General features: G+C 44.9%; 2 protein-coding genes across 3 annotated transcripts; one reads left to right on the forward strand and one right to left on the reverse strand.

Moving 5' to 3' along the window:
* Nucleotides 1-1,805: 1,805 nt before the first annotated feature.
* On the forward strand, nt 1,806-16,372 carry LOC115040459 (calmodulin-regulated spectrin-associated protein 3-like). The gene is made up of 20 exons (XM_029497382.1): nt 1,806-1,914; nt 2,400-2,600; nt 5,986-6,263; nt 6,878-7,018; nt 7,124-7,210; nt 7,540-7,575; nt 8,122-8,169; nt 9,120-9,258; nt 9,502-9,641; nt 9,943-10,036; nt 10,134-10,185; nt 10,418-10,479; nt 10,586-10,616; nt 10,792-13,261; nt 13,351-13,472; nt 13,604-13,884; nt 13,969-14,056; nt 14,596-14,711; nt 14,800-14,918; nt 15,652-16,372. Exons 2-20 carry the CDS (start codon nt 2,465-2,467, stop codon nt 15,985-15,987), a joined length of 4,776 nt encoding a protein of 1,591 aa, XP_029353242.1. The 5' UTR covers nt 1,806-1,914; nt 2,400-2,464; the 3' UTR covers nt 15,988-16,372.
* soul5l (heme-binding protein soul5, like) lies at nt 15,688-23,423 on the reverse strand. 2 transcript variants are annotated; one of them, XR_003840570.1, is made up of 8 exons: nt 23,404-23,423; nt 22,445-22,504; nt 21,397-21,478; nt 21,169-21,289; nt 20,950-21,089; nt 20,279-20,442; nt 19,424-20,007; nt 15,688-15,809 (listed from the first exon to the last, which is right to left on the reverse strand). XR_003840570.1 is itself a non-coding variant. In XM_029497384.1 (7 exons), coding segments are annotated over exons 1-7 (1,056 nt in total). In that variant the 5' UTR covers nt 23,406-23,423; the 3' UTR covers nt 18,415-19,520. The 2 variants fall into 2 exon arrangements, 1 of the variants encoding a protein (XP_029353244.1); XM_029497384.1 differs by lacking the exon at nt 15,688-15,809 and having other exon boundaries at nt 18,415-20,007.
* Nucleotides 23,424-24,048: the final 625 nt, after the last annotated feature.

Raw genomic sequence — 24,048 nt, forward strand, 5'->3', positions numbered from 1 at the left:
AGCGCCCCCTTTAGTTGACTCCAGGCTTTGTTCAGAGGCGACTGCTTCTTCTTCTTTTGCCAAAAGAAGGTCCTTTTAGAGGAAGAGCCTCCCATCGTCAGCTCACCTGCAGGAGGAATGAAAATGTGAACACAAAGATTATTCTGGAATCCGGTTCACGTTTGAAAAACAACGAGGCAAACAACAAAATACTCCATTCAAACTACCTACTTAGGAGAAACAACACATTAATTCATGTTAAGAAATGAAGAGTACAGACTCTTTTATAGACGGTGAAACATTTCAACATTACGGCTTCAGTATTGTTTCAACTAAGAACTTTTTTATAGAATAAAACATGTTGGAAATACTTATCTCTATATTAAAGTTAAACATTTAGATGGCAAAATAGATTTTAAACAAATAAGATTTGAATAAAAACTATTGTCTAATTAAATACTGTCACATTGTATGTAGTGAGGTTCAACACATGCTCTTGTCTAGACACCACGTGCACGCACACACAGACATAAATGGACAAGCTTACCTTATTTCTTGTAGGAAGTTGGTTTGTTCTCTGTTGAGCGCGAGTCCAAAAATAATGAAGCTGTTACTTGCAGCATCACGCTACGTATGTGTCTGAAAGAATCAGATAGCACAGCTGATGGCACCCGCACAAGCTCTGAGGAAAAAGCTCAGCTGCAAAACGTGCAATCTCCATTTCCCTGTTTGACCTGCAGACGAGAAACAAACTAACTGGTTCTGTCACATTCTCATCTGATCGTGTCTCTGCAGTTTGGAAGCCACCAGCGAGGTTTCACTCACAAGCTTTCTTCTGGTTTATAAAGACGTCTTAAAACTTTAGACAGAAACACCAAATGATGACCGTAGAAGATGCACTGAAATCGACATCTCAAAGAGTGCAGGAAAAGTGTAGTCTTTTCAAATATTCACAGTTTTTTTTTTTATATTATGTAAATTTTTTTTATTTGTGTCTGTTACCTTTACATGGTAGCAGACACAGAACTGTAATAATAGTCCAGTAATAGTGACAGAATCCACCCAGTTCACATGCTCATATCAGAAACAAGCTCATAAGAGAACTTCTCAATTACACACTGCAGTTTCCTCTATTTTTCACTATTAGTGGAGGTGCCAATAACATTTGATGAAAAGGAGAAAACCTGTAAAAAATGTTTTTTCTCTAACTGGTAAGTTCCTGAACAGACAGTGTGAAGATTGTTAGTTTAGTTTACAGATCTTCGTGAAAAGAAAAACCTCCTTTCAGGGAACCACATCAACATTTATCAACATTTGTAATTTTGTTTTTCTTCCTGTTATCAGCAGACCTCTTTCCAACCAGCTTCCAGAAAAGGTGATGGAGGCCACGGTGCGCTGCCTCCTTTCTGTGTAAGAGCGCGTTTCAGGTTTAAATGTGACATTGTTTCCTCATCAAGCTGCTCTGGGTTGATTTTTGTGTACAGACAGTTGATATGTTAGTTCAGATGGCCGAGGCCCACCGATCCAAACCTGCTTCAGTCAGTGGCTCCTTCCGGAGAACAATCTAGAGTTTGTTACCTGCGCCATCAGGTGATGTTTGATTGTGTGTGAAATATTACAGCCAATTATCAGGTTTGACTGGGAGGGAGATCTATAAAACCTGGATTTGTTAACTGCAGGACGGGAACGCTGAAGCCACTGAAAGTCAAACAGGATGTAGGATCTGCCCTCAAACGACACGTTCATGGAGTTTTTTTTTTTTTTTTTTAATGTATTTATTTAGTCTCTTGGACTTGGATCAGATTGTGATGAGTCTGCTGATGGGCTGAAGTTGATGCTTTGCTCAACGGCTCCTCCTTGAGGAGGAAAGCTGACACTGAGTCTGATTTATTTCCTCAGGCAGCCAAAAACCGCAATTTAGCGAGAGAGAGAGAGGTGACACATTTACATGATCAACAATTATCATAATATTTCATTTTAGTTTCAGTATTATACATAGTATAATATATATTATATATTAGTAAATATAATACTATATATAATATATAATATATAATAATTTATTTTCGAGGAAAGGATTCAATTAAAAATAATTCAATCATACAGCCTGTTATTGATGCTGATTTAAATCTGAAAATGAAGGATATGAAAACCCAGTTATTTTATTTTATGTTATTTATTTATTATTGTTTTTTTGTTTTTTTGGGGGGGGAGGAAGCTTGTGACGTTTATGGGGGGGTGTGGCCGGTGGAGAGAAAAAGTGACAGGATTATTCTCCATGTTGCAGATTTTCACAATATTTTTTTATATAGTCTCGCTTAATGTTGAGGTTTGTTTTTTTTTTTTTTTGTGGGTTTATCATTAAACCCACAAAACAAACAAACAACAATTTTCAGTTCCAATCTGGTTCTGCATCACAGGGTCCTCCTCCATCATCCCTCCTCCTCCTCCTCCCCCGGGTTAGTCGGTGCTGCTCGGCCCGGCCATGGTGGACTCTCCCGGCGCGATGAAAACCACCTTCTCGGTGCCGGAGATCAAACCTCTGGACCAGTACGACTTCAACCGGGCCAAGATCCGCGCCAGCGTCCGGTGGCTGCTGTCGAAGTCCTACGGCTCTGCAGGTACACCGACCCCCGTTTTGGGTGGGGCGCCGAAATATCCCTCCGGCTGCATGTGGGTTTAATTCGGCATCGGTCCGCATCCCTCCGTCGACCTTTTGTCAGATCCACCTGGATGGACATGACCCATTTAAAAAAAAAAAAAAAACCAGATCTCTTTGTGTGCTGTAAATGGGTCAGTGTTACAAACGCACGCCGTGAAGGTGACATGGGGAGACAATGGAAGGCTGCAGAATCATTTGGAGGTCTTCCTTTAGGATGAGACAGATTCAGTGCAGTCAGATTTAATGTCACTGTGTTGTGTTGTGTTGTGTTGCTGTTGCTGTTGCTGTTGTCGTCACAGTGTGACCACAGACCCTCTGTGGTCTCTCTACACTTTGTGGTGTTGGGTTGGATGACATCATACTGCAAAGGTGCTGCAATCCATGATCATCTCCATCGTCCATCAGTTCATCTGTGGTGACTATCTGGAGTGTGTCAAACGTGAGAACAAAAGGAAAGTGTGGTTGTGTTTCTGCGGTCCAACCATCAGGCCAAAGCCCCAAATTCTTCCCTTCATAAAAATAATACACAACCCCGAAAATCAACAAATCCTGTTTGAGATTGGAGTACTTTTGGATTTATTTTGCAGAGTAACTGATTCAGCGGCACAAAAAGGACGTCCCAGTCAAACGTCAGTGTGGTCTGTGTGTGTTCAGGCTCTGCTGACTGAACTACACACACAACTCTCACACACTTGTCCGTTATGTAGTTTTCTCACTCTGTAGTAAAATAGCTTCAGACAGAATTTCCCGTTATATTTGCGTCTATTCGTGGAGTCAGCAGGACAGGAGGGGAGATGAGCTGGAACTACACACACACACACACACACAGCAGGGAGGCTTCATTGTTGTCTGTCAGCTGTGGAAAAAGCCCGGTGGGCGTCTCATAAAATTTTAATGGAAGCCCAGAAGAAAATAGCTCAAATAAAGTCACACATGGGATTCAGACAATCCTGCTTGCGTTTAAAATTTACTGACACGGTCCTCGACAAAACACAACCCTGTCAGTGCTTCTTCTGCCTGCGCATGCTGAATTCTTCTTATCCATCCAGGCAGCGGTTAACACAGTCGCCTCACTGCTTCAGTGTGTCAGTTGTGTTGTGTTCCTCCCACAATCTGAAGACACGATAATCATCAGTGGCTCTAAATTGCCCATTGGGGGCATTCAGGCCTGCGCTTGGCGCATCAGAGGCCTGAGAAGCCTGCACGTGGGAAGGCCTCAGGCCCGGGAATCAAACACAAAACCTTTTTGTTGCGAGGAGAAAGACCTGAAATGTAAAATTTAAACTACTGTTCGGTGAGGAAATGACCTTAAAGAGCTCTTGTATCAAGATAACAAAATATAATTTACAAATTAGATGAGAGCAGTAAATAAAACAGACTGTTAAAAGGGAAACATAGACAGCATTAAATATACAGTAAGAAGAAATACTGACACAAGTTATTAAGATGGTGTTGGTGGAATCCCGGTGGCGGACTATTTTTAGTCAGTTTTCCCTTTAAAGCAGCTTTGACTCATATTTTGACATTGACGCTTCGATGACAGGTTCATGTTTGGTTTCAGCTGCCCACGAGATGTCGAGCGGAAACAGCTTCAGATAGATTGTGTCATCCAGACGTTAAACAGTCCGAGATCAGCCTGCCTGCTACTTTTCTTGGCTGCATATGAAGCTAAAAATCAGCTGAAGTGTGCAGGTTAAAAAAAATAAGACAGCGGTCTGGAGCGCTTAGATTACGATTTGGGAAACTATAACAAGTTCTTTAACAGTTTTCTGACAAATCAATGTAGCAGTGAGTGTGATGAAGAAAGCCATCAATAATTGGAGCGCTGAGTGTGTGTTTACGTGGCATTTAAAGGAGTGTGTCTATGATGTTGTGTTTGCCGACGATGTTGTGCTATTTGAGCTCCACAGACCTATTTCAGCTTTTCCAGATTTAATTAGCTTCATGTTTAAGTGGGTTAGCTGAGTCCTACTCTGCAGTCCGGTCTCATTGCCTCCGCTGCCGTGGACAGAATGGACCCTTTCCATTTCCACTGTTCCCATAGTGACGGCAGTCCCATTTCCTGCCAGCGCTGCAGAGTGTGAAAGGCGACGGTTTAACCCCGAGCGTGCGTCACACTGCGGCGTCGTGTGTGTTCGAACTGTTGTTGGTGTGGTGACACAGATCATTTCTCTCCTGTCTTAAGGTGGAGAGAGGAAGAGATGAGAAGAAGGGAGTCACAGTCTTACAAACAGTAAGGAAGAGAAAAGAGGAGCTTTAGCTTCATTATGGGCCGTGATGAGTGGAACGGAAATGATGAAGGAAGGAAAAGAGGACTGACTGAAAGAGTTAAATGAGAGAGACGCAGACTCTGATATTCCCTTCAAGAAGTCCACTTCAATATTCAGGATTATCCTGACTCGTGCAGCCGATCAGAAGCTGCAGACCTGGAATATGGGTCAGTCGGGAAAGTGTGTGTCTCTCTGTGTCCAGTGTGTGTGTCTATGTTCTGAGCGTCTCGCACATCAAAGACGTTCCCGTCTGGGTAACCCTCGCTGAGCCGAGCTGAGCCGTTCATGCAGATCATGACATTATCTTCTCCTGCAGGCTCCCCGCCTAATTTTCACTGCAGGAGAACTTCTTTGCTTTTCTGCAGCAGTTATTTCATCTCTCTGTCAGAATAGACAATACAGTGGAGCTGCAGTCTCTAGGCAGCAGCCTGCGTGACCTCTGTGACCTTCCACGAACGGGACAATGGCTTGACGAAGCAGTTTCGTGCGTTGGAGTTAAAGGAAGCAGAAATGCGCTGTGGGGAGGATGACTCTTTTTTTTTTTTTTTTTTACCCCCATTTCTTCCAGTTTCTCTGCAGCAAAGCAGAAAATTGTTAAATATCTGGACCATAAACGGCCTCGTGGTTGTGAGAATAGACTTGAGTTGAGTTGACTGTGTCTTTGTCCACTGCAGCCTTTCTCCAGGAGGCTATGCACCCGTTTGTGCAGAAGGATCATACAAAGATCTAAGGATCATAGAAAGTCTAAGCACCTGACATCAGCACAAACGCTGGTGAATTAACAGCTGAGGCTCATGGGAATGTCATAAAGCTAAATATTAGACCCACCTAAATGATTTAGGGATTGGACATAATAATCAGAATTCATTCACAAATATGAACTCTGATTGTGGTAGAGGATCATTAATGTCTACAGCTCATCATGATGGAAACAGCATGCAGCTGCTGAGATGTTTCACTTGGACCATTTCTCTAAAATCCAGAAATCCGAACCTGTGTTTAGGATCCATCCTCTGGAGGCCGTGAATATCAGCAGAAAAGAAGCTGTGAGTCATTTTCTCTCTCTCTCCTCAGAAAATGTCCCCGTGGAGCTGCGGGAGCCGCTTTACAAAGATCAGTATGAACAAGAACACCTCAAGCCGGCCGTCTCCAAGCTGCTCCTCTCCCCGGAGATCTACTGCCGAGCTCAGGCCCTGCTGGCCCAGGCACACGGGGTCTCCGCGCCGCCGTCGCAGGGCTCCCCCGCCGACAACTCGGCCCTGCTGCAGTTCCTGATCAAGAGGGGTTTCGCTCCGAAGGTCCAGGACGTAGACGTCACCGAGGAGGACCTCAGCAAAGTCCCCATCAAGACAGTCAGTGTGCTTTACATTACAAAGTGATTCAGCTTTTGTATTAAAAGGGGAAAAAAAGAAATCCACTTAGATTTTCAAACTAAAAGTCCTAACTGAGTTTGGCCTCAAGTTTGGGCTTTCAGGTTTGTGGGATTTTTTTGTCCACTCCTTCCTTTCCTTCATTTTCCAAGGAAGGAAAGAAGGGAGAGAGGGAAGGATATAAGGAAGGGAAGAAGGAGAGAGCACAAAGTAAAAAGGAGGAAGAAATAAGGTTGAAAGAGTCGAACTGATACTACATGAGCTCCGTTCATGCTGATTCTGAAATCCTCGGCTTTCAGGATGGGTTAGGAGAAAATGGAGACCCCACACACACACACACACACACATTTTAGGGGTTCAACGGAGACAATAGGCCAGGTGTGTCATTGGTTTGGTGGCTCTTTGTGGTAATTTTGTGTTTCTTTTAACTGAGCTCTTTGACTTTCAAACTAAGAAAGTTAATCAGCAATGATACAAAAACTGAACTGAGCTAAAATATCGACATTTTGCATCTTTATGTGTATTTCGTTCTGGTTCAAATCTGTCGGTGTGTGTGAGAGAGGCTCAGGCTGCTAAACTGTTCCTGATTGGTGCAGAAATCCCACCTCGCCATGATGGACGCTCTGATGTCACTGGCTGCTAAAGAGACGGTCGGTCGGGTGAAGATGGCGGCGGAGGCGGAGCAGATGGGTGTCGGCTCTCCGTGGGAGAACGCCCTGCTGTTCTGGGTCAACAGGGTGAGCCCATGTTGTTTCCCATCGATAGAGGTACAAGGTTAGAGGACACACACATTTTTTCCCCAATTAAAGCCTTCATAAAATATTATATCCCGTCACATACAGCTGAACCAGAAGTTAAGAGAGAGCACAGAAGAGGAGGAGCCCGTTAAGTCGCAGACGAGTAACAACCTGCAGCCTGTTCCGGATACGGTAATAAAAAATAACACACTCGCACACAAAGACACACACAGTAGGAAAGGAACTTTAACCTCCTTTAAACGACTTTCAGACTCAAATCAAACTCAAATAATGGAACCAAACTGAGTCTCAAGAGTGAAGTGAGCTGTTTTTCATCATCATTATGCCAAATCAGGAACAGCAGAACAATGACATGAAAAAAAAAAACACCACTGTTGGATTAAAAAGATCTCCCAGAACAAACACACTTCCCATTAAGTGTCTCTCATTGCTTCTAACACCGACCTTGCTCCTTCTTCTCTGTTTTCTCCCTCTGGTTTATCTGTCGTGCTCTCTGGCAGTGTCAGTCCAGCCGTTGGTACTGGAAACTAGTCCCCGTAAGTGTTTTCCTCTCCTGTGTCTCTCTCTCTCTCTGAGTCTGTCCGTCCGCCATGGCTGACCTTAATGTGCCTGCTGGAAATGCCACACATACTTCTTATCTGTCCCGTAATGAAAAAGTGCCTTTTGTGTGTGACATTTTCAACTGACCAATCACAGACTACTGAAATGTCCGGTAATTTATTTAGCACCGTAACTGTTATTATTAACGTGATAATTATGATCGGCTGATGTTGTTCTGAATCATGAGGGTGTTTCTGTCACATTCAGCCATCAGTTTCATCTCAAACAGCCCAGATTTTCAGAGCAGAGGGGGGAGAAGGAGAGGAGGGAGGGAGGTGGAGTTCCCTGCTCTTTATTAAAATACTTGTGCGCCTCCTTTTTTCACCCCCTTCCTCTCCTCCTCCTCCTCCTCCCATTGCTCCTCTCGCCCTGAGCAGTGTCATATGACTTTATGGTGTGGCGGTTCCCATGATGATCAGCTCCCTTGTCATTTATGCTTGTTTCCCTCTCTCTGCCACCCCTCCCCCCCCCCCCCCATCCAGCATGCTATCGCTTTTTGTTTGAAGGAGTCGGGGAATAAGCCGCCAGTGGTAACGTATAAGACCTCGCTCTTGTCTCACCCTCATCCTCCACGTCTCCTTTCGCCATGCGCTCCGACTGACTGACTGACCTGCCTGACCAATCGCCACACCTCTCCCACTCTGCTGACCGATGACTGACTGACTGACTGCAAGCTAATCACCAATCCAACCCCGAGGCTGGATGGACCAATTAAAGCTCATCAGCTTTTAACAAAATGCAACCACATTTATTTATTTTCTACTTTCTTGGTGTCTTGAAGCCATGTTACAGGAGATGTCCCTCAGATGTCTTTGTGCTCCTGCAACACGGCTGCACAGCATCATTCAGCAGCACTTGTTAGAGCTGATGCACTTTGATGTGCAGCTTTTTTTTTTTTTTTTTTTTGGGGTGTATTTGACACCATGTGCACATTTAAAAGCACAAAAGTAAAATTCACTTCAAAGTCTTGACCTGATCAGAAGTGTTGTTAGTGCTTGTTTCTGCTGCATGGACACCGGAGGATGCCATAGTTTTCTTTTTTTTTGTTTGTTTCTGTTGCCTTTAAAAAAAAAAACAACCACCACCACTTACCACCGCACCTTCTGGTTGGTGTTTGCGTTTGTGTGTATGTGCAAATGTTCCTTAATTGAGGCATCACTGGTCTTGTGCTTTGCTTTTGTGGGTTTTCTTCTCTTTGCAATTTTGCTGGAGTTTTGCTGGCTGCACAGTTTGAGTCCACAGTTTAGTTTGTCGTCAGAAAGACGGACTGTCCTCGCTGGTTTTGCATTTTCTTTTGTCCCCGAACGCTCTAAACACAACGTGAACCTCCATTTTCATGTCTGTAATTCTCTCTCCTCTGGTTCCCTCATGTGTCCGTTGGCCGTTTCTGTTTCCTACCTGTCTTTGGAGGACTCTTCCTCTTTTTACCCTCCTCTCTTTCTCATCCTCCTCCTCCCCCTCCCCTCTCTTCGCTCTCTAGATCCGCTATAGGAAGGACAAAGTGCAGTCCAAGCTGACTCCTACTTTCCCTCTGGTCTCTGCCGTCAAAGATCTGTCTAATGGATGCGCAGTTGCTGCTGTTTTGCATTTCTACTGCCCCAGCTTGCTGCCTCTGGAGGGTACACACATGAGCTCGGACGCTAGCACAGATACACACAGATGTTGAAATATTAATATTTGGCTAATGTATGCTGACAACAGCTTAAATGATGGGCCCATTATGAAAACCAAAATGTTTCCAATAAGCGTGGGATCTTAAATAAGAATAAAGACAATTTGAGAATCAAGAATTTTAAAATATTGAACATGTTTTAAAGCACACATGACGTAACGATGGCCGTGTCTGCCTGGGTCTTCTCCAGATGTGTGCCTGAAGGACACCATGTCAGTGGCTGACAGTCTCTACAACCTGCAGCTGATCAAGGAGTTTTGTGAGAGCAGTTTGCAGAGCTGCTGCCCTCTGGCTGTAGAGGACCTGCTGTACGCTCCCCCCGTTCTCCACGTAAGCGTTACCTTGACCCGATGAAGCTGCGAGACATTAGATTGCTGCTCCTATATTTTTCAGCCGTTGGTGGAAATGCTTTATCTCCCAAACAAATCCAACTTTCACCCAGTGAGAAGCACAACCAGAGACACAAACACAAACCAGCATCAGTGTGATAAACGAAGACAATATCACTGAAGAGTGGATAAAGGAAATTCAGTTGTTTCGGGCTTTAAACCATCAATAGAAGTTACTGACAAGAACTGCTGACTATGTTGGTCATCTTATTGGTTTCCTAATGTGCCATTTCTGCCCTCAGTTGAACATCATGAGCTTCATATCGGAACTGCTGGAGTGGTTTGAGGTCAAGAAGCCAGAATTTGTCCGGCCCATACAACCCATCGACCTCACAGGTCTGTGACGTAGAAAAATGCTCTCTGATTCATGTAATATCTGCAACAACAACAACAAAACATCAGCCTCTGAAACTTGGAACTGTGTGTCTTTCAGATGTCTCAGGGTTACTGGACTGTACTAGTCCTATGACCGGACACAGCAACAGGTATTAGAAGCATCGTGGGGAAAAGCAGTCTTTAACAAATATCCACTGACTGGTCACATTGTTAGACTGTTGTGAGTAAGAATATTGTGAACCAGTAGAGACCCTGAAAATGACCTGATTTATTGATCAAGCCAAGAAAAATAAGAGAAACGTGACGTTTTCATCTTAGAATGAGATTCGTGACACGCAGGTTTACCCTTTTCTGTGTTTGGACTGTTTTGTTCTGTTTCAGTGGATCTCCTTCTTTTATCTTCAAACAACCGTTTGTGCCGATCTCCTCTCCGGTGTCCCCAGGTAAAAAAAAAACAAAAAAAAAAAAACAAGAAGCCAGGAATGTGTAGAATTGAAATGAATAAACTTTTATAGATTCATTTATTGCTTTTCTTATTTGTTTTTTTAGATAACAAAAGTTGGACAAAGAAACAAATCAGGTAGATTCATTTCAAAGCTTTGTGTGATTTCTACGGTAAATGTTGTGTTGCATTCATATTTTATCTTAATTTAATCTTCTTTCTTTCTTTGGCTTCTGTGGTCTCGGCTTTTCCATCCTGTCTGGCACCACCCATTCATTGTTCCACCCCTCCATCATCACCCACCTCTCTGCAGTCGTCCCCTGTCCGCAGTGACTTTCAGCATCCCATTTGGGCTGGACAGTGATGTTGACATTGTCATGGGAAACCCAATAGATTCTGTCTTTCGCTCTGTCAGCACTGACAGCCTAACCACCGGCATCCCTGCAATGACATCGCCGGTGACTTCAGCAGGGATGAACTGTGTCCCGTACAGCTCTCCGGGGGACATCAGCCACCTGGTCAGCGCATCGGCCCCATCGCAGCGTTCTTCCTGGGGCCCTTATGCACACGGGGCACCTTTAGGAGAGCTGCCAACCATCGAGGAGGCGCTACAGGTGCTTCATACTCCCGGAAAAGATCGGAAGAAGGGCAGGACGCCGGAGAAAGGAGGGAGAGGAGTGTTGGCTGGAAGGGCTGAGCCCAGATTACGCCCCGAAGGTGCCCCTGCAGGTTTCTTCCTGCATTCTCCGGAAGAGGACAATCCCCAGCTGAGTAGCTCTGCTCCCTGTCGCTCTGGAGTCCTTTACCGGCCTGTTGGAGGAGAAGTGGGTGATTCGGAAAGGCAAGGAAGGGGAGAGAGGAGGGAGAGATCGGGGCGGAGCTCTGAGATGTCACGTGACGATGACTCTGTTCTACGAGATGGTAGCGTGGATTCCTCTGAACTATCGGACGATGTGCCAAGAAACGCCCCCGGTAATATTCGACCCAATAATGGTCGCCAAGGCAACCACAGCACCAGCAATAGTCCAAGAATGACGAGCTTTGCTGAGCGACGGGACAACAGACGAAGACATCCCGCCGCTCCTGGAGAGGAGTCGGCCACCGCTCCGACCCCAACGACCCCAGGAACTCCACATACACCATCCACCCCAGCGGGGGCACCTGGCCACCAGGATAGCCCTGGTCCCCGAGGCCCTGAACCCAGCCCCGAGGCCTGGGAGCTGGGAGCTCGATTGGAGGAGAAACGCAAAAGCATTGAGGCCCAAAAAAGACGCATTGAAGCAATCTTTGCAAAACACAGACAAAGGCTGGGAAAAACTGCTTTCCTTCAATTGAAAAGAGAGCAAGGAGAGGGAGGAGGGGAAGGCGACGTGGAAGATAATCTCACCCTGGAGGAACGCCTCACCCGCATGGAGGAGCAACTGAAACAGGAGGAAGAGAAGGAAAAGCAGGAAAAAGAAAAAGGGGACGATAAGGACAAAGAGAAGCTTCCTGTTTCAAATCCTCCTCGGTTGGAGAAACAGGTCACATTTTCTGTTGAAAGTAAGAAAGGTGCAGAGAAAGAGAAAGCAGGTGAAGGTGTCCTCGTGGAGTATAATGAAGTTGTCCAGAAACTGAGTGAAGCTTTGCAGTCGCTCCAGAAGGACATGCAGAAACTTACAGAGCAGCAACAGCAGCTCATGAGCAGCCAAAGACCCAGAAATACACCCAAAAGCACTCCAAAATCAACACTTAGAAGTAACATCAAAACACCACCCAGAACCCCTCCCCACACTCCGACAAAGACGCCTCCAAGAACCCCAACAAAGACTCCGACCAAGAACAACAGCAAAGCTTGGGTGATCCCTTCCAGCTCCAATGCGCCCTCCGCCTCCTCTCCATCACGACGTTCTCACGCTCTTTCGCTGTCCACCTCCCCAAAAACTGTCATCTCCTCTTCCTGCCCTGCTCCTCGCACCAAGATTCACTCATCCTCCACACCTCGCAGCCCCAAACACCACCCACGCCCCCCAAATCATCACCCCCACCCACGGCCATCGGAACTCAAGTTCCCTCCTCTCACTCGGGTCTTGACAGTGACCCAGACCGTGGACACACTCCCCCACTTGCGTCGCGTCTCCCCAAGCAAGTGTCAAGTTCAGACCTCCTCTTCATTTCGTATTGGCGGACCCCAGACTCCTCAGGAATCTCCTCAGCCTGCCCAGCAACAGCAGGCTGACGAGAACACATCAGAAACAGGCTCCAGTGAGACACCCACCCAGTTCAGCCTGGAGCTGGAGCTGGAGGACACGGAGGCCGGAGGAGGAGGGATGCCGGTCTTGTCGCAGCCCAGACAAGATCGCCCAGGGGCTGCTGGTGGCAGTAGCTCCGGCGCTCCTTCTGAGTGCTCATTTGAGAGCGAAACTTTGTCCCTTTCTGCCGCATACAGCGCTGTAAGTGGAGCAGCGAGAGGCGGCAGGGCAGAGAAACACTGCAGCCTCATTGAGGTGTCGCTATCATCTCTTGGGGGGCCAGAAGGAGGCAGTGATGAACCGACAGACGAAGGGCAGGAGTTTTCCTCTGACTCCATGAGTGATAACACAGAATCTGCTGGTGAACCTGCGAGAGGTCTTGTCACGGATCCCTTCGATCCTTTAGAGCAGCTGAATCTGGCTACAGAAGCCCCAGATTTGCCAGAAGAACACGCTGAGCCCAAAGAACAACCAGGACAGACAGGAACTTTGGAACCAAGCGGGGAACAGAATGAGCTGGAAACCAGAGGAGGAATAGGATTCTTCTTTAAGGTAAGGAAAGGAAAAGGGCAACAGGACTAAACTTGTCCATGAGCGTTATTCCTGCTATGACAGATGTGTATATGATTGCTTGCTTGTAGGAAGAGATTCATAGTGAGGGGGATATGGCCCAGCGTCGAGCCCTCCTGTTGGAGAGACAGCAGAAGAGAGCAGAGGAGCTGAAGAGGAGGCGGCAGTGGCATGAGCAAGAAAGGGAAAACAGGTAAAACAAGCCCGTATGTGTCTTAGCATGATGAATCCAGGTTTGCACTGGTTGCTTTTGCCACCTTACAGGCTCTAAATCTGATTTGCGTTCATGTCAAAGCATGCTTCTTTTTTTTCTTTGGCGCTCAGATTTCCACCTTCAGAAAAAAGGGCAGCTTCTCCGTCCAATACACCTCCTGCAGGCACCACCTCCCCATCGCCCACGCCTCCTGCGACTCCAGCCCGTCGGGGGGATTTTACGCGAGGGGAGTATGCGCGGAGGCAACAGCTCAGGATTATGGACGACTTTGACAAAGTGCTGCGGCAGAAAACTTCCAATCAAGGTCGATCATCGGCTAAGAAAAGCCGCTCTCGGCCTCGCAGCATGACCAGGGAGGAAACGCAGCTGAGTCCGGCCAAAGGAGCAACTGGTGACGTGAAAAGTGAAACAGTTATCTTAGATCAAATAGACGTTTTATGACGAATTTATGATTTGATTGTTTATCTCTCTCCAGGCTCTAAATTGACCAAAGTCTACTCCCACTCCTCCCTCAACTTGGCAGCAACAGATGAGCCAGGAAATCCTAATAAGAAACCTAACAGGTAATCTGCTGCACACTGAACTGATGATCTGTTGGTCCAGTTCTTCTCTCCAGAGTAAAATACCTCAGCTGTTATTGGATAGATTGCAGGAATGCATTATTCTAGATTACTGTGATGAGGGGGCCAAAATATCCCACAATAGTTCCTCCATGTTAATGCTAACACGCTAAAGTTACAGTAACAGTACAAAGGCCGCATGCCGCTATCGTTACCTTAGATTTAAATGCTAATGTTAACATGCTAACATTAGCAGAACATTAACAATATAATGTAAATGGGTCAAACTTCAACATATTATCTCTAACTACATGCCAATATATGCAAATTAGCTTCCCGGTAGATTCACAGTGGAAAGAGCACGACTCCAGTTTAAAGTAGAGTTGCACAGTTAATTTCTCATGTAAAAAAAAAAAAAAAAGTTTTCACACCATCAACAACACTGGAGCTGGTGGAGGGGGTGTGAGAGACCGGTATCACTCATGACTCTGTTGGTGATGACAAATTGGTCATCTTTGGCTCATTGTGCGATGTCTCTCCAGCAGCCGTCCAAATTCGCCAGCAGGATGTGCAACGCCAAGTCGACTGGCCAATCAGAACGGAGACAAGGATTGGGAGAGCGGCTCCAACGGGACCTCACCCGCCCCAGAATACACAGGCACAGACCCATAACGGCAGAGTGCGTGAATACTCATGTGCGTTGCCAAAATATTCACAGCTTTGGTATTGTGTGCTTATATTCTCAGGTCTGAAGCTCTTCAAAGAACCGAGTTTCAAGTCCAACAAATTCATCATTCATAACGCGCTCTCCCGCTGCTGTCTGGCTGGAAAGGTCAACGAGTCTCAGAAAAAGAAGATAGTCGAGGTAGAATTTCATCTATTCTGTATTTAAATGTTACGTTATCAGAGTGGATTTATGTCAATTACATGTTTTCTTCAGTAAAATTAACCGCACTTTAATGATTTCTGCAGCCTGAATGTGATTGTAGATGTAAAAAGCTAATGTCACCAACTCTGCAGTCTCAGAGCAGCTGAGCATCATACAGCGGCGTATTAGCAAAATAATTTGTTTAAAACTCAGTCCATATTCAGAGTAAAACACACTGTGCTCTTCTGAGGTCTACCCCACGAGGATCAGTGAGTTTAATGATTTTTTTTGTGTTGTGTCGTGTTGTACCATAAATTCCATTTTGTGTAGCTCTCTGGTTTAACCAGTGAAAGTCTTGCCTCTGTCCACTGCGTCCATACAGACCTCATCCAGGTCTGTATGGTGTTTCCTTCAGCACAAAAGCAACTTACAGTAAAATTTCATGACAATATGGAGTTTCTTTGTTGTTTAAATCGAGTGAAAAGAAAAAGTTTAATCTGGCTCTCTACTGCAGCCATCATCCAAATCAGACGAGTCCTTTACTTTTTAACTGCAGATCTTTTTTCATAAACTTTGATGCTGCAGCAGAACCGTTATGGTTCATCTCTCCAGGAATTAAATCTCATGAATGTGAATTTGTAGGCGCTGAACTTATCTACATGTTTGGAGATAATTAAAAATGAAACACTCCGTGATTTGTTGCATTTCTCTCTCTCTCATCCAACCTCAGGAGATGGAGAAGTCTCCGGCCAACCACTTCCTCATCCTCTTCCGCGATTCCAGCTGCCAGTTCAGAGGTGTTTACACCATGAACCCCGACTCCCAGGAGCTCGTACGATTGGTCGGCATAGGTCCCCGGACAATTAGCTCCACCCAGGTGGAGTCCATCTACAAGTACAGTTCAGACAGGAAGCAGTTTAGCACCATCCCCTCTAAAACCATGGGCATGAGCGTGGACGCCTTCACCATCCCCGGCCATCTTTGGCAAGGAGGAGCAGCAGCAGCAGCAGGAGGAGGAGGGAGCAGGAGAGCAAGCGTTACTAAGAAGGCGGTTATTTCCAAGTGAGGAAGATAACACGACATCACAGTGACGCACGATTAAAGAAAACACTATAATCACACCGTAATTATAGTGAAAACTGTAGTCAGCCGTGGAAAACAGTTATTTATATGCACACAGAGGCACGTGTGTGAATACATACACCTTATCTCATCTTGACCTCCAATTTTACTAGGAATACAAAGAATTAAATTATTTTTAGTGCCCCTTAATGTGCATGACAACATCGACAGCACAGCTACGTAGGAAACAAAGACACACTCGTATCCGGAGTGGATAGAGGAAGGTTTTGTAAAATGCTCGGTTAACTGTACGAGGAAGAGTTACTTTTAAAAAGTCTCATTATTTATCCTTTATCGTTTGAAGTACGAGCTCGAGAAATTAGCTTTTTTTTTTTCCCCTTCAGAGGAAAAAGATGCGTTCAGTTGTTTACTGAAAAACACTGTCTGCTCCCTCTCTGGTTGTGTGGACTCAAGTCCTGAAGTAGAACACCAGATGTTTTTTTTGTTTTTTTTTTTTACATTCATCCCAACGATGGAGAAGATGCCTTTTCATGTCATAGTGACTCACAGGACTTTTATTTTGTACGATCCTCAAGTTTAATCCGCCCTGCGACTGTCAGCAGGTGGATCGAAAGCACACGTGTTTTTGGAAAACTAAAATAGCCATAATCATATGATGCTGAGTGTGAAGGTGAACTTTTTTTGGACTGAATCAAAGATCTGTAAATGTGTCAGTGGTCTTCAGTGATGACTACCACAGCATGGAAGGTTATTTGCTGTACGTGGTATAAGCTTCTTTCAAAATAATCGCAGTAAGAACTTGGGGTTGTTGAAACTTCGTTAATAATGGGCGTCTGTGTAAGCAGCAGATGCCAATGAAAAGTTTTGTACAGTCTAATACCATAATGGAGATGCCAAGCTTACATTTCTAACTGTCTGGATTGTTGCACTCTTGGTCGGGCACGGGTTCTGATAGTGAAGTCTATGTTTATCTGGATGTAAAATATCCAGATTTGTTAAAGGGACTAGTTGTAACTGAATCTGGTTTCTTGCTGGGAGTGGTAGTGCGATTGTCACACTGAACGTTTACAAGACAAAAGATGTTAGAATCCACCACCTGCACTACTTCCTCAGGGCAGATTGGAGGCTTCAGAGAGTCGCTGTTGGGCTTTTTTTTGATGAGTGTGCAAACCTAAACAGAAGAAAAGATGAAAGTTCTCACCGGTGTTGCTCACCACCCCTGGAACGAGCCGTTAGTCGGTAAAGGACGCGTCTTCGTCAGCTGCTCGTGCTAACGTTAGATATGGATATGTAGCAGTAGCAAAGCTTGCAAATGGCTCCTTTAAACTCTGCAGTCAGTGAATTAAAACAACATTGGTGATGAACAAGTTTAACAAGTGAAACTCAGTGTCAGTTAATAACAGTGCGTGACTGGACGTGGTGGGCGGCCTTAACTTCAATGTTCTGATGAAACGGCTATGAATCGCCATATTTGCAGGACAAATCTCTGATTATTACCCATCTGTTGATTGCACACCACCTTAAAGTAAGTTCTTGGCTTTGGCCTACAGCCGGTGTCTCACTGCATTCTGTCACTTGTAGCAGAGCAGCAACAAATTTAGACTCTGGCTACGTTAAGTTCACTGTGTATGTAGAGAAATCTGTAAATAGACTGATTTAGGTTTTAGTGAAATAAAAACAGAACCTGTCTTTATGAAATAACACGTCTCCATTTCCTGACAAACAAAACTACCTTATCAGAGTCGCTGAAATGCTTCTGAGCCCGATCCCTACTCTGTCGAGTGCACACAGTTAAAAATTGGTGTTTTTTTCAAACCAGCATTCATGTATGAAATAACAGACTGGATTAAACTCCACTGATGAAGCTATTTCTCTCTTCTTATTATTATTCTTTTCCCCCTTTATATTGTTCGTGTCTTCCCAGTTGGCTGTTTGACCCACATGGCTCCTCTGATGAACGTGACGTTGGTAGGGACTAATGCTGAGGACAGCTCAGCCGACTCGAGGTTGGATCTGGTAAAAGTCGTAACTGTATGAGTTTGAAAGTGAATATTTGGCAAAACTGGCAGTGATATGTCAACAAAGAAGACGATGTGTAATCAGTTCTTAGACCTGTTTCATAGCCACTGAGGGCGGCACAACAATACAGCGGCCACATTGTAACCTCATCATACACACTGCCTGTGTGCAGAAGGTGCAGATTATGGAGCCGCTCATTTTAGAAGAAAAAAAAAAATTCTGGACAAAGTTATTTCGCAAAAGAGCAGGTGAAGGGGAGCGTGAGGTCACCACCAAATAACATCCTTCGCTCTCGTTCATTCAGTCTAAAGCCACCTACCGAATAACGAGCCCAACGAATGTTTGTTATGGGTTTTTATTGCACCTTCCTCAGAACATACATGTATGTAGCTTAAGACGCATCAAGAAGTTACTGACTTATGCAATAAGTTTGCTCAGCTGTGATTCTTTGGGATCTTTGGGGCAGATTAGATTTGACAACGCGATGGGCAGAAGAGAAGTGACCAGAAAAGCAGTCAGTAGTCAGGAGGACCAGAGCTGAGAGGCTGAAGCAGCATTACATTTTACATTTGTTTTGGGAATATAGCAGGCTGTATGTTATCAATATTCCTCAGTTTGTGTAAGTGTAATTAACATAATTAGTTTTGGAAGCCAAAAAGAAGTCAATCACAAAATCTGATTCCATTTCATATTACATGGGCATTGATTTAAAAATATAAATACACTGTGCTTCCAAAAACAAATTTGGTTTGGAGGACAAATACAGAAGCTAAGGTTTGATCAAAGGTGGAAATGCATTTTTAAATATGGACACTGGTTCTAATTTGGGAATTATCACAGGCTGTGCCAAAGGTCCCAATGAATGTGCATAAAGGATTCATTATGATTTACTAACACACATCATAAAAGTAACTGACGACAAGCTAAACAGAATAAAAGCTAATTATTATTAATGAGAATTAATAACATCATCAAAGTCCACGTAGGAGAGTGGATAAGACACAGTAAAGTTTCCTCTGATATAATGGCCTACTGTGATTAGTCCCAGCATTTGATTTATCAGTTACACACAAGTTTCCACTCAAGTCCTATTAGTTACTAAAATAAGTTTTGATTTAAACTGATGATAAAAAGGCATATTTCTCTGCCTTTAGATTTAACACAGTAACTTTGAATTTTAACTTTCTAACTAATACATCGACTTTATTTAATTTCTAAATGCAGCTGTATGACCTCAGAACAACAAAGTGTACAGGCGTGCGTTTGCTGAGACGGGAAGCTGCAGGTGCAAAGCTATGATAGAACATATAGTTAAACGCTAAGTGCCATAAAGAGGGGTTGGTGTAACACACAGGAATGGAGAGATCAGGAAGAGGTCAGTGTGTCCGTCTATCACTTACATTCACTCGACCTTCTGCTACATCTCCAACACTTCTCTTCTGCAGACCCCATCTTCATTGACCTGGAATGGCTGATTCAATGAAAACGTGAGGGTTGTTAGTGAGCGTCGTCTGGCTCCACCACGGGGTTACTGTCAGCCTCTGTGTCCACAGAGCTGTGGGCTGTGCTGTTCCATGGCAAGGCGTCAGGCTGGGGCCCCAGGGACGGGCTCACAGAGGCGGGGTCGGAGGAGTTGGTTGTGGGGTCCAGCAGGATCTGGGCGGAGGTGGGAGTGTGGCTGTACGCGACCTCGGTGGGCGCGTGGGATGAAGGGCTGGGAGGAGGGTTGGACGGGGGCACGGAGGGGCTGTCGGACGGCATTTGTGAAGAGTTGGATGCCGTGTAGGAGGACGAGTTGGACGGAGTGAGTGCGGGTGAGTCGGACAGCGTGTGGGGAGGCGGGTCGGACAAGGATTCTGTGGGTGAGGCGGTCAGAGTCGGCCTGGGTGTGTGTGCAGGCGTCGGCTGCTGTGGATCTGTGCAGACTGGGTCTCCCTCGGCCACATACCACACCTCATTGTGCCTGTTCAGAAGCTTCAGGGGACTGTAGGCGCGCACACACACACACACACACACACGGAAAGAGTCAGCAAGATGAACAAAACAGTAAGCAGCACCATTTTAAATTTGCCTTGTAAGCGAGGCAGAATCATGACCTCCTTATTTAAGTTGAAAACCTTCTGCTGGACCACGTAAAAAGGAAACACCGGTATAATTTATAGAAACGCTCAGACAACGAGTCACCCTGCAATGCCAAGAAAGTGTCCGATTATAGGAGAATGGCACAGCAACACAGTGTTTATTAGATACGATACCTGTCATAGCCGACGCCGTAGTGGTAGCTGCGGTTGTAGGAGGCGCGGACTCTCTCCAGCTCTTTAGTCAGCAGGTGGGCGTGAAGCCTGGAGGTCACCGACAGCATCCAGCCTCCGTAGCTCCTCACGTACACGTCCATCTCTGGCATCTCGGTGAAGTACAGCTGCAACAGACACACGAGCATCATCCAACAAGAAGCTACATCACAGTAAATGCTGCAGGGAAAGGTCCAGGCATCAGGACACACATACTCGTAAACATGTACGTGTGGAGAATTTGAAGCCGAGGAGATGCATTCAAAGAGGTTAAATCAGATATCAGAACCATAAATGCTTAAAAAAAAAAAAAATACACAGCATTTGCTACAATGTGAAGCACAATAAGTCTGAAGAATGTGAATTAATCAAGTTTATTTTACAATTGTATTAACCAAAAAAAAAGAAAAAAAGAAGGGTGCTCTTTTTGAGAATTCGATTCCGAGTATGAATGTAAAGACGTTTAAAAAAAGAAACATCTACTTCAGGTCTGCACATCAATCAATGCTGTCTGATCTGATTAGTGTGATCATCACTCTGATTAAAGCGTTTGGCTTTATGATAAGCAAGGGCAACTACACCACTCTTAAAAAAAAGACTTTGTGCCTCTTCGTCCCCGGCCGGGCTCAGCTCACCTTATCGTTGGTGGGTGCAGGGGGTTTCTCCTGATAGGCTGCCGGCAGCGGGAAGTTTAACGTGTAGATAGCAGGCTCCCACATCTTAGTCTCCTCTGGGATTTTTACCAGCACTGGGGCCGTCATCTCCATCTGGATGCCTGTCAACACACACACACGTAATCAGAATAACAAGCAGTATCTACGGATGCCAGTTTTCCTCCCCTGGACGGCCTCTACCTGCATCGTTGGCTCCGGTGATGTACTGGAACAGTCTCCTGAAGGCCATGGCTGCACCCACTCCCATGAAATAGGCTTCAGCATCTGTAGACACCCAGCGAGTGGGGCTGTAGTGTCGCACCTGAACACACACACACACACAAAATGGATAGAGAGAGAATGTGATTGTGAGGAAAGTAACAGTGAGAAAGGTAAGTAATGTGTGTATGTGTCCTGGTTTCCACTCGCCTCGTACTCATCGGTTTTACAGACTAGCTGATATTCCAGACATTCCTTTGACTCTGTGCAAAAGCTGTTGTTCGTACTCGGTCTACAAGAGAGTGGCAAAAGGATTTTGTTTTATTATTTAGCAACACCATGTGGCCAAAACTCTGTGGACGCCCGTATCAGATCTTTAGAAAATGGAGGGTTGAGTAAGTGTGATGGAGACCATGTCCTTTTTCAACACATCACTCTGTGAACACACCGCCACATCCACAAAGTAATAGTTTACCCTGTCTCTTGTCAGAGGACTGGAGTCTGGCCTTATTATCCAAGATCAGCGGCAAACATTCAGGCAAATTCTTTATATAATAAAATATTTTAGAAAACATGGAACAAGACCAGACGAGGAATCCACCACACTGCTGCCTGTTATGTGCTTATCACAGACTTTGAAAATCATATCTAAAATGACAATGCTGATCTGAAAAACACAAAATACAGCTGTGACTGATGTCAGTCTGGGAGCCACTGAGAAGATCAATCATGATGAGATGTTTGAACTGCTGGCAGCACCAAAACTAAATTCAGAGCATTACTGGAGAAATTATTTTCTAAAGATCTTGAATATATGTAACTAATTTCCTTTCCTCAAGTTGACACAAGAGAAAAAACTAAGGGATCGTTAGCCTGCATCCTCTGGGGACTATAAACGCCTAAATATGACCATTAGCATAAATACAAAAGTGATTAAAACCCAGAAAGTGAACAACTGAGCTACCGGATGTTTTTCTGAAGATGTGCACTGATGGTTTCTCTGACACATGGAGGTCAAATCCAGAGTCCAGTAGCTGCAACAAGAGCCAACTTTATTTTAAGCTTTGACCTTGGAACAACCTGAGGTCGCCGGTCTGACTGCCTGAGGCTGCTCCCAGTCCTGTGAGGGCACCGCTGTGGTGTTCAAAAAGTCAACTTGGCCCCAAATGTCAAAGATTTTATATATGGGTGTAATCGTTGGGTGTCCACATACTTTTGGCCAGGGAATAAATCTGTCCACCTGTTTGAATCATCTTACCCAACGCTTCCTTCAGTCGAGACCGCAAGGGCCAAAATCGCCAAGACGGAGGTGAAAGCCCTGAAAGAGGACACAGATACAAATCACAGAGCTTTGTTTAAATGTTTCTTAGGTCTCTGTACATCTGTCCAGTCAAAGCAAGACATTGAAAAACAAAAGATAATCTAAAGAGAAATTAAACAATTAAGGATCTCATGCTTCAACTAGATCAAGCCAAGAATAAAAATTAAAGAGAGCTCGCACTCAATGAAAGATCAAAGTCTATTGATCCTAAACTAAAAGTCTACACTGTCAGCAAATGTTAAAGAACATAAAACCTGCATTAAAGGGCTACAATAATCAGGGTACCAATGACAGGAATATCGGAGGCTACTGCACAAATGGAAAAAGGATAAAATGTTTACATCTAAAAAGAAACCTGGAGGAAATGACTGGATTTTGAAAGGTCTCCTCGGTCTGTGTGAGCCAGTCAGCTCAACGCTGTGCTGCAATCCGTCTTTTGCACTGCAGACATGAAATGGGACACGTTTTCCTGCTGGCAGTGCGGCGCAGAGAGGCGGAGGAGGGGGGGGGGGACTGGAGATCTGCTGCATCATCAGCATCCTTCCTCCCAAAAAGCAAAGGCGTTTCGAGGTCATGCAAGAAAAGCGCTCAGTGTCTGATCTCCATCCCCATGACCTTCACCTTCAGGACGGATTCACTTCAGCAAACACCCCTAACCCTGCTGACATTTTTTTTTTTTTTTTAATTCATAAAACGTTTGAAAACTGATCTCCAGTGAAGTTTCCAATCTATTTGTTGATATGTATAAAATGTATTTTTTAGACAGCAGCCTGTGAAATACTGATTATCACAGACTCAGCCATCAACTTCACCTGCAGCACTGAAGTCTGGATACAAATGAAATAAAGATTCACGCATCCCTAAAATGAAAAATAACATTTAGATCAGGTACTCACATTGTCCCGGCCCCGGTGTGTCTTCCACCTGATGGAGACTGCGGTCTGCTGCACTCTGACTGCGGACTGCAGAGACCAGCAGCGTCCGCCTTCGGCTCACCGGAGGGCGGGGCCGAGCTGAGCTGACACCGGCCCGCCTACTGCAAACTACCGGAGCGGCACCGGATGGATGACACGATGAGCCTGACTGGTTTTTACTGGGACTGTGGTCTAAAGCATCCGCCCTCAGTGATCCATCATCAGACTGCGGACAGAGAGGAGGTCCGAAATCATAACAAAGAGATGCATGTGTTGGTAATTACACAGCTACAGTTTCACTGATAGTAGATTCAAATGTTACTTAAAGTTTGAGCTTCCACCTCTACACTGAAAAAAGATTATTCATTATTACAATCATTTTAAAATCTCACATTAGATTGCAACTCCGAATGTTTAAGAGCAGAGCAGAATGAATTGAATGAATTCTGTCTCCTTTGTTGCTGTCATTTCTGCATTTGCAACACAGGTTTACATGAGCAGCTCTACTTTCCTCAAACTCACACACAGAAAGTGACATGGCAGTCCAAATGCCGGCATGCTAACTTCAATACAAACATACATAAATGAATAAAAAAAAATAAAAATAAAAGCAAATCAATAGTACAG

Source organism: Echeneis naucrates, chromosome 1, assembly GCF_900963305.1.
Source record: "Echeneis naucrates chromosome 1, fEcheNa1.1, whole genome shotgun sequence".
In the NCBI taxonomy this organism is placed as follows: domain Eukaryota; kingdom Metazoa; phylum Chordata; class Actinopteri; order Carangiformes; family Echeneidae; genus Echeneis; species Echeneis naucrates.